This window comes from Zingiber officinale, chromosome 6A (assembly GCF_018446385.1).
Source record: "Zingiber officinale cultivar Zhangliang chromosome 6A, Zo_v1.1, whole genome shotgun sequence".
Lineage (NCBI taxonomy): Eukaryota > Viridiplantae > Streptophyta > Magnoliopsida > Zingiberales > Zingiberaceae > Zingiber > Zingiber officinale.
The window spans coordinates 31,499,720-31,510,972 of NC_055997.1; the positions used below are offsets into that span (position 1 = coordinate 31,499,720).

The 11,253-nt window shown below is 34.5% G+C and overlaps 1 protein-coding gene across 4 annotated transcripts; it reads right to left on the reverse strand.

Annotated features, from left to right (window-relative positions):
• Positions 1–8,023: 8,023 nt before the first annotated feature.
• On the reverse strand, positions 8,024–10,868 carry LOC121996219 (tRNA (guanine-N(7)-)-methyltransferase-like). Of its 4 annotated transcripts, none has more exons than XM_042550098.1 (4): positions 10,716–10,868; positions 10,555–10,642; positions 8,666–9,070; positions 8,024–8,580 (listed from the first exon to the last, which is right to left on the reverse strand). In XM_042550098.1, the coding sequence occupies exons 3-4, from the start codon at positions 8,981–8,983 to the stop codon at positions 8,119–8,121; spliced, it is 780 nt and encodes a 259-aa protein (XP_042406032.1). In that variant the 5' UTR covers positions 8,984–9,070; positions 10,555–10,642; positions 10,716–10,868; the 3' UTR covers positions 8,024–8,118. The 4 variants fall into 4 exon arrangements, with proteins under 4 accessions (XP_042406032.1, XP_042406031.1, XP_042406029.1 ...); XM_042550097.1 differs by having other exon boundaries at positions 8,666–9,062; positions 10,716–10,867; XM_042550095.1 differs by having other exon boundaries at positions 8,666–9,062; positions 10,555–10,868.
• Between the last annotated feature and the right edge of the window lie 385 nt (positions 10,869–11,253).

Genomic DNA, 11,253 nt, shown 5'->3' on the forward strand with positions numbered 1-11,253 from the left:
TATTTCAGTTATTTCATCAGGAGTCTTGGGATACATACTTTTACTTAGAATAGTATCTCTCACTACAAGTGTTTGTTCAATGTTACAATATGACATATTGAAGTATTGTACATCTTAGTGATACAAGTCTCTTGAGACAAACCCAAAAGCTTTTTTGATCGATCTCTAATAATCTTTACTCCTAAGATGTACTCAGTTTCTCCTATATCTATTATGTCAAATTGTGATGAAAATCATGATTTGACTTCTATCACAAACTTTATGTCATTTCCATCTATTAATATATCATCAATATATAATGATAAGATGACCAACTTTCTGTTAGGAGATTGTTAGTGCAATTGTTCTCCGGATCAAGGTTGATCAGTTTAACTAAGCTCGAGTGAATTTGAGCTTGAGTTTTGATGTTTAGATAATATTTTACGAATAATATGTTTAGATAATATATTGTAGGAAAATATGTGAGAAAGGTCAAGTAGGTCAAGGAGGACCAGTGCTTAACTGGTAAATCCTAACTGGAGGTTAGGCAAGGCAAGTTCTAACTCGAGGGTTAGGCAAAGGAAAAGTCCAAATGGGTCAGGGAGGACTACACGTTGGCATGGGAAGTCTTAATTATGATTAAGCAAAGGCAACCGCATGTTGGCAAGGAAAGTCCAAGTGGGCTAAGAGGACTGCGCGTTGGCTAGGAAAGTCCAAGCGGGTAAAGAAGAACTGCACGTTGGCAAGGAAAGTCCTAACTACAGTTAGATAAAGGAAAATCTAAATGGGTCAAGGAGGATCACACGTTAGCAAGAAAAATACAAGTGAGTCAAAAAGGACTGGATGTTGGAAAGGAAAGTCCTAACTGCTGTCAGACAAGCAAAGTCCAAGTAGATCAAGGAGAATCACATGTTGGCAAAAAAAAGTCCAAACTGCGGTTAGGAAAAGGGAAGTCCAAGTGGGTCATGGAAGATGGCGCATTGGTAAGGTAAAGTCCTAATTGCGGTTAGGCAAGAGGAAAATCTACGTAGGTCAAGGAGGACCGCACTTGGTGATCGGAAATCCACCGAGTAGTTGGCAAAGCCCAAGTAGGTCAAAAGGTTGACCGAAAACTTTGTGGAGAAGTCCCAATAAGTCACGGTTGATCTAAAATTAGGTAAGGGAACCCTAGACTTGGGTTAAGCAAATTAGGGTTAGGCAATCGATCGAGTGATCGATTAAGTGATGCGTCAATTGATCAGTGGGTCGATTGAGCACACTTCTCCGTGACACACAGAAGTATTCCTTATCTATCAGGTGATTGATTGGGCATGTTATCTTTATGACAAACAAAGAGTGGCTATATCGATTAGCTAATGAATTTAAGCCCTGGAATTGATTGGCTAATCGAGGGTTCACACGAGAACACAAAGGTGATTTGGATCGATTCGATGATTGATCCAAAAGCACTTAATCGATCAGGTGATAGATTGGGAGAAATGATAAAGAATCGTTGCGAGGTTTGGACGGCTGAATGTGTTTAGATCTGACACGGAAATCGATTGGGGGTAAGGCTAATCGATTAGGAGCCCTGATCCACAAGATATAAAGGCGACAACGAAGATTCAAATGCAACTCTTCTTCTCTACTCTTCACCGTCAATCCTTGAGCTTTGGAAGAAAGTGTTGTTGTACTTTTCAACTGATCAAGAGGCGTTTATAAGATATAAGAAGGCAAATAAGGTTTTCATTTGTATTGTATATTTTCTTCTTGTTGCATTCTATTTCTTGTTTGTGAGCTTGTACGAGATTTCTTCACCTCTCAAGTGTTTCCAAGAAGGAGTATTTTCATAGTGAAGAGTGTACTCTGTGGATCCTTGGATTAGTCATCTCACTGAGGTGGATGCCAAGTAAATTTAGGTATTAGTATTGCTTTGAGTGTTTTTCCACTACAACTCATCAATAAAGAAGTGATTGGAGCTAAGCGCCCCTCCCCCTCTAACTCACCAGAGTGTCCTAACACTTTCTTTAATCATTTCTTAGGCAAACGCAATGATCATCATTGATCATTTCGAAATCATAAGATAGTATGACTTTATTAAATTTTATGTTTCATTGTCTTAACATTTGCTTTAGCCCATATATAGACTTTTTAAGTCTTAATACTTGATTCTCTTGGCTTTCAGCAATGTAATATTCTGACTATGTCATATAGATTTCCTCATCAAGATTACCATTAAGGAAAGTCATTTTTACATTCATACGATGTAATTTCAAGTCAAAATGTGCTACTATAGCTAGGATAACACGTATTGACACAAACTTCACAACAAGAGAATGTCTCTCTAAAATTAATACCCTTCATTTTGGTATATCCTTTTACAACTAGACGAGTTTTGTATCGAATAATCAACACATCTACTTTTCTCTTAATTTTGAGAATCCATTTATTCTCAATATCCCTTCGGCCCGGAGGAAGATTGACTAAATCTCAAACTTGATTCTTTCTCATAGACTTGATTTCCTCATCCATTGTAATTTTCTATTTTTTCTCTAACTGAGCATCTCAATGCTTCCTCAATTGTTTGAGACTCTTCATCATCAACTAGAAGAATCATTAATACCTTATTCTTAATATCAAAACTTCTCTGATGAATAATCTTATGACTACTTTTTCATTAGTCGAACTATTGAGAAATCATCTTATTAATTGATAAATCATTCTCACTGGGTTAACTAGATTCAAACATCTCTCGTGATACCTCATCCATTGATAAAAGAATATTATCCTCCTCCTCTATTGCAAATAAAGGAATTATATTATCAACTACACTTCTTATTAGGAACTCAATTTTGAGAAAAGTAGCATCTCTTAATTCTATTTCAGATATGATTCTATCTTGTTACTCATCAATGCATTGTAGGTATCAGAATACCTTACAAAGATACATTTTTTATCCGTGGGTCCAAATTTTTTTTATTTTTGAGTTTTTCATGAATGTAAGCAATTGACTCCCATAGTCTCATATTACTCTAATATGATTTTCTGCTTATCCAAAGTTCATATAGAGTAGATGGAACAGACTTAGAAGACATTCAGTTAAGTATATATGTTGCAACTAATAATGCATCTCCCTAATAGAAAATTGATAAATTAGCTTGAACCATCATAGGACTAATCATATCTAAATAGTTTGATTTATTCTTTTAGTAACCCCATTTTACTATAGAATTCTAGGAATTGTTAGTTATCTAATAATCCTTTTATCATTACACATTATCTTGAACTGATTAAATAAATATTCACCACCTTGGTCATGAGTCAATGCGTAAGATTTTAACATTACATTCCAGTTGATTCTCAATTTCATTCAAATAATATTTGAAGTAATTTAATGCTTCATATTTATGAGAAATCAAATATATATAACTGAAATGCGTGAAGTTATCAATAAATGCAATGAAATAGGAATCTCCATGTCTAGCATTCACATTCATCGGACCACAAATATCCGAATGAATTAATTATAATGGTGATTCAACTCTAATAGTCTTACCAAATGATTTTCTATTTGCTTTTCCAGCAAGACAATGCTCACATACAGAAGAGTTAACCTTAGCATTAGTGTTTAACAGACTGTCTTTAACAGCCAAACTTCATCATTAATATCAGTATCACTAGTAAGAGTAATATTTGAAAAACAATCATTACTTCCATAATTAATATCATGTTCTACATTAAAAACCATGAAATCATTTGTTACATAAACACACTCAATTAACACAGAGTTAGTTCAAAGTTCCATACATTGACTGAAAAAGTTTATACAATAACCCAAATCAAGAAGACTAGTAACGGAAATCAGATTTCGTTAAATCTCAGGAGCATAAAGGACATCATATAGAAACAAGGTATGTCCACCACGTATGTTGAGTTTGTAAGTATTAACTCCTTTAACTTTAATCCTTGCATTGTTTCCCACATATATCCATTTGTTGCTGGCTAATACTTGATGATACTCTATGTATGTAGCTCGATCATGAGCTACATGGTTCGTTGCTCCTGAATATATTATCTACAAAGGATAAGAATCAACTAATAATATTGAACTAGCAACATAATGCTCATGAAAAGAAGATAAACATAGATCTACCTTTTTCGGCTCAATACATTCATGAGCAAAGTGGTCCTTCTTGCCACAGTTATAACAAGTCAGTTTGCTTTTAGGTTTCTATCCATACTTCTTTCCTTTAAAATTCTTCTCGATTGGACCTTGCCTAGCAGCAACTTCTTTTCCCTTTTCCTTTCCTTTCTTGAATCGCCTTTTCTGATTCTTAGATCTAGATGCTCCAACGGAACCTTTAGCTACAAAAGCTTATCTAGGAATCCTTCCGAATTCATTTCTCTTAGCCTCAAGTTTAATATTGCATGAGATATCAGTGAAAGTCTTGATACATTCACTTTGAGTAAGATTTCGTTTCATCATTTCCCAAGAATCAGGAAGAGAACAGATTACTGTCTAAACATGTTATTCATCAGTAAACTCATGACCAGTAGTCTTTAGTTCTTGAATCATATTAGTCATTTCCCTTAGATATTGGATCATGGTAACATTCAAACACTTTTTATAGCTGTTAAACTTAATTATCAGGTGACGAAACTTACTTAAACTAACTCCACTGTACTTTTCTCTTAGGGCAACCCAAACATCATAAGCCAATGGTAATGGTTCATATATTAGGTCATCTACTATTAAACTAATCAATATTTCCTTAGCAGTAGAGTCTTTTTCTTCCATGCCTGATAGGCATCAAGATCACATTTATGCTGTGTTGTAGAACTATCTGTAGATTCTTCCATAAACTGATTTACAGCTTCTAGAACTTTTTGTTCCTCAAGAATATATTATACCTAATGGTGTCATATCTTGTAGTTATCCCCATATAACTTTTCTTCCTTATTGAGTTCATTTATTATATTCTTAATTGTCATAATCTATCATAAATAAACACATTATTTAGTAATTCAGTGCAATTAATATGCATGTAATTAATTATTGACTAAATTTAAATTAGAATTGGTTTACAAAACTAAATGATAACTATGTTTCCACTCATCATTTGTATGATCTAATCTAATAAACATTGATTTATTATATTACACATATCTCATCAAATGAACTAATCATTAATTGAGCAAATCATAAAATAAACTTATCATTAAATGAACTAATTATTCTTTTTAAGATTGTTAACACATAATATTCTTTTTAAAAAAAAAAATTATTTGTACATAACGATAGTATCTACTACATAACTTTCATAAACTAAATGGGCTAATACTGTTCATACATAGCAACAGTAACAAAAATAGAACTCTAATAAACTAGATAGGCTAACATCACTCCCACTAAGACAAACACTAGTGTAGTGGTCAACATGATCCCTTTCATCTTGGACTCTATTAGGGCAATCTTAGGTAAACCAACTTCAGGATTCTCGATTGGATCCACATTCGGATCTTCTTCTAGATCCTCCTGATGCACATGACGTAGTAACTCTATGCACAACTTTACATACGTTATGTGCCTTCATAACACCCCCATACATGGTGTGCAACCTCCTTGGGATTCCCCGACAATGATCGAATCAAAGCCCAAATTCTGTAATTATCCAGGATTGGAAAATCTTCCTTCTCAAGTTTCTAGAATAATTGATCTAGCCTTCCAATGTGTCCGCTAACTCCATAAATCAGGTACACGTGTTGTGCGCATGATGTAGTAACTCTATGCACAACTCTTCATATGTTATGCGACCTTCATAGGGCCCCATACATGGTGTGCAACCTCTTTAGGATGCCCTGACAATAATCAAATCAAAGCCCAAATCTTATAATTATCCAAAATTGAAAAATCTTCCTTCGTGAGTTTCTAGAATAATCGATCGAGCCTTCTAATGTATCCGCTAACTCTATAAATTAGGTTATACTCTATCTTCTAGATTATCTCCCTCAACTTATTCTGTATATCATTGGTGGCATCTGGAATTAAAAATAATAATATAAATACAAAACTGGCAAACTAATAATAAAATTAGTTAAATTCAATTCACACATATGCATAGAACAAATATACAGAATATAAGCAATAAGAAAAATGAATTTTCTTTATTGAGGAGCTCTAGTCGACCGACCCACTGAACTGATTAATTGATTATTCAACTAGTCTACAGTTGATTTGGAAAATCAGATCTTGAGCATTAGCTTGGTCCATTGCCCTTATTAGAACTAATTTAATTGATCAAAATCTTCTATACCTATATATTATTATTATTTAACTTAAGTTCATTTAAGTTAAACTCAGACTTATTGATAAAATGAAAGTCCATTTGATCAAATTTGACCTATTAAAATAAATTTAATCTATTTGATTAAATCTGATCTATTAAAATAAATCTAACTCATTTAATTAAATTTAAACCTAAACCCAATTAATTAATTGCCCAAGCCAAATTAATTACCCAGGCAGGCTAACAATTGAAGGAGAAGCATGCATTGATTTAAAAATTACATTAACGCTACCGTTTACGTTGGCATTAATTTCAACATGCGGATTTCAAACGTTTTTTATTTGATTTAATAAAATCAAACATTTCCTCAACTTTTTCTTTTTGTTTGGTTCAATAAAATCAAACTCTTCCTGTCTCCACCGCACAACCGCCGCACCACGACGTGGTTGCCGGCCACGGCCCCCAATCATTAGCCTCCCAACACCATTTTCGGCGCTGGCTGCTGGCTGGCCACGGACGTCGATCGCCAGCCATCGGTGACGACTGAAATCGTGACTTACTGTCACGATTGTTATCGGCATTCGATAACTCGTGAACGCCCAATGATTCAAGTTCGATAGAGAAAGCATAGAGGTATTTTAGAGATTTTCTCATGTTTTAGAACATATGCCCTGGTACCATTAAGCTTGAAAATTTATAAACTGTAAACATTTATAGTGATTTACAGAAGATCTTGTCCTTTGTGTGCAATCAGCGACGACAATTCATGGCATTCGTGCTTATTGTGAGAAGAGCAATCACGACAAGATCGAAGAGTCCTTCTGCGGACAACAAACCAAATCCCTTTTCTACATAGATGTTCTTTCTCATAAAGATTGCACAAAGCCTTCACCTCTTATCCCTTTGTTCCTTCTTGCACTTAGACGAACCAAATCCCAAATGAAAGAACCACATTTTTCGGATTCCTTGGAGGACTATATAGGAACAAGAGTGGGAGTTACTTGTCCGCTCGATAATCTATACAGAAACTGCACACGTCCACTGCACACGTCCAATAGATACTATAAAATTGTTCATTCTTAATAATGTTTTAAATCCTCAAAATACAATGAACTCTTTTATAGTTGTGAATATATGTAAATTAGTTGAAAATTTTCATACCCTAGGTTTTATAAGAAAGAATAAAAAAGAATAATTAGAGATGCAATTTAAGCATTAGATATCTAATGTAGTCAAAAGACTAAATCTTTCATTCATTTCAAAGTTACATCAATGGTTAGTGAAAACTGAACAAGTTTGCTGTATACAACTTCATTTTAAAATGATTGTACTTATTCTACTCTTTTGATTTCCGCTGTTATTACAGAACAAGTTTGCTATATACAATTTCATTTTTAAAATGATTGTACTTACTCTAACTCTTTTGATTTCCCTGTTATTACAGAACATCATTTTCTACCATAAATATTACAAAAACAAAATGAATGTTTTTCTCTCAAAAATTTTAATGATATATATTGAGAAAAAAATTACTAAAAGAATGTTAAATTTTTTTAATTAGAGAATTATATCCGATAATATTTTTATATTTAAGGAACTTTTAACTTTCCTAAAATCCTGATCCGCCCATGCCAGGATGTATTAAATAAACCCTTCTTTACTTGATCTGATATTCTGATTCATTGAGTGCATCACCAACTATTCCGACATTGCTTAGTTAGGGTAAAATGAACTGAATACGCTCAACAACAAAGCATTCTTATTGATTAGTAAAAGCATCATCCAAAATTGACTATGTTGCATTACCGGAATTAAAACTCAATGTTCTGAAAATGTTTCCTGGATTTCCAAACTGATAATTAAGAGAATGGAACTATAGCTCTTCTAACTTTATGCGTCTGTATACAGCTCGAAAAGTTTGACCGCCATTTCTAGCAACCTTCTGGCCTTCTTCAGTTGCAGAAATCAGCAACTTAACAACTGGGTCCGCTTCAAGTTCCTCATCAGGAACTGGTTCAAATAGAGGGTGATCCTCCAAACAAGATCTCATCCAATCTCCGAGTTCCTCTACGTCAGTAACTGTGTATATGATACCTCCTAATTCAAGTGCATAAGCATACTCATCGAGAAGTTGAATGCTGATCACTCTCCGCCGATGATTCTTCTCCTTAAAATGGGGATCCGGAAATAGAAAGAACATCTTTGACAGTTGTGCTTTCTCAAAGTAATTGGGTAGGTATTTCATTGAATTGGTTCGAACTACAGAAATATTCTCGTACTGTCCAGGATTAGAAGCTCTCAACGCCAAGATCCGCTCTTTCACATATTCAGTTACCTAAATATAGAATTATATAAGAAATAATAATTGAGCTCTAGCTTTAGAATTATCAATTTCTACTGAAAGTAATAACGCCTTTTACCTTGTCTCTAAGCTCCATGCCTAGCATTAGAGTATCTGGAAAGAGAGGTGATAAGCCAACAAGAAGTCCACCGAAACCACAACCGATATCAGCAAATTTTACTTTGGGAAAAGGTGCGCCATCATTTTTGTGATGTTCTCTGCTTGACGGGAAGAAGTGAGGATAGTGATGGGAGTAATCAAACTCAGCAGGACTTATGGGTATTGGGAAGTGGGAGTCACTAAGAGGATTGCTATGTGCTCGTGCCCGATAGAACCGCTTCCTGGGAAGGCGACTCGATTGGCTTTTAACATGTGTAGCATTGACATTACTTGCCATTGCAGCAATGTTCTGAAAGCTAATTGTAAATCCGTGTGTGCTTTTAAGATATTTGAGGTACTCCCTTAGATTATGAAACCTGATAAACTGATAAAAAGTTAGCTTGCACTCTTTAGCATAAACTGAGGAAGATACATAGATGGATACACTATAGCAAGCAAGACAAATGAGTGAATGTAATTTGTCTGGCAAAAAATAAAGATACCAAATAAACAAAAACACTCCAAATGAGCTAATATAGATCAATGTAGCACAAGAAAATTAACAGAACACAATAAAAATAGAATTACTTAAAATCAGGATATGCACAAAGCATGCATTAGGACAAAAAAACCATTGGATAAAAGAATGATATACAAAGTTTCACGGGAACAGCAAAGAATGACAATTCATAAACTTGCAGCTAGTTACAACTGAAGCCAAGGACATTGGTAATTCCTGTCAATTTGACGAAGATGACAGCAAGCCATGAGCTTCGATAATATAAAGTTAACTGTATGGTTCTTATATGGCCATTGAACTTATGACTATCGGGCGGACAAAGTGGTAATATTGACTTCTTTTAATCTTACTTTTGCAACTTTTCTCTTTTGCACAAATGCAAGTGAACTTGTATGTATCAGTATAAGAAAATATGTACAGTTGCCATACCTTCACTACAACTCAACTCCTCCAGAAAACTACCATAACTCTTCGATACTGTGTAAGATCTACAAACAAGAAAAAACGTTGAAAAAACACTAATGTACCACTTACACTACCACCATCCTACTCCAATCTCAGTTAAATCCAGCCACAGCCTTGAATTTTCAAGCCCCACACATCCATTGGAAGCAATATCAGAATACACAACCATAGAGCTATCACCAATTAAAACCACATCTATACAGACACCAGCAGCCCGTTTAAGAAAACAATAAATAGCATCCGCCATCAGCCTTCAATTTTAACAAGTTTATATATCATTAAAATTAGTCCTATCCTCCTCATAAATCATCCTGGTACAGTGTCAGCCCTATAACTTTCTGCAACTGAGATAAAGCGAAAAAACTAAAATGAAGCAAGCAAACTAGTTGTCTTAAATAAGGATGAAAAAATCAATCCGACCAAAATTGACTAAGTTGACATAGTTGAATTGATGTGGCCCTAATTAGTAACCTTATTTTCATTGCGTCTCTAACCAAATAAGTGAACAGACAATAGCCCATTATTTTTCCCCGCAAGAAGAATGAGTTCTATAGCTCTTATTGATAGCCTGTAGAGTATTGAAAATGTAATTTACTTTTTTCCAATCTCAATTTGGCAAGATGTGAAACAATGTGGAATTCTTAATACAGTGGTTTCTAGAATAGTAATATTGATAATTTTCAGTTGCTACTGAGTAAAACTAGTCATTTTGACACTAAGCATGGAGAAATGATAAAAATAAATTGTTTTTTTTTGTTGTACAACATTTTTTTTTGGTGAAATACTACAGCATTTCAAATATCTACTATACATGCATATAATGCCAGTATTGTTTTTTCTTTATATCTAAATTTTCGTCAACAAGGGAAAGTAGACGATCCTACCTCAAACGAAGATCCCCTGACGCTGGGTATCCTACTATCCCGAGATGAAGCTGGATTCAGCGGTGGAACACACACGAAGGCGCTCTGCCTAATTCCGATCGAAATTTTTTTAAGGAAAATACGCAGCGGCGGGGAGAGGAGAGTTATCTTCGAATTCTTACGGACGTAAATCGGGGCAGCTAGAACCTTCTCTGGCTCCTCGCCGCTGCAACCACCGCCGTCGTCGTGGGGAGTGAGAGTGACGGCGTCGTCTTCGTGTTAGGGTTAGGACTTGGGAGGAGTTAGCGGATTTCGGGTTTCAAAACCATCGGATTCCATTCGGTTTATGGGTTTAAGGCTTAGCAGTTTAGCAAAAATTATCGGAGACGGTTTGGTTGATTCCAGCGCAATTCGTCACATGATCAATATGATCAACACGGAGAAAGTAAATCTAAAAATTTTATCTCAATTTTATTAAGATTCGAATCTCAGACATCATTATGATAACACCTCATGTACAAATCACTAAATTTATTCGAAAAAATAATATAAAATATATTTTTGTCGTCTATATGATTAGTAATGTCGCATTCAATGCTTAGGTTGGACGAGGTTGAACTCATTGTAACTAAAATTGCTAATATGAAATAATTTTCAATAAAATTACTTTAACTAATTTAATTAAGATTGTTCTAATGTCGATTGAATTATTTCACATTT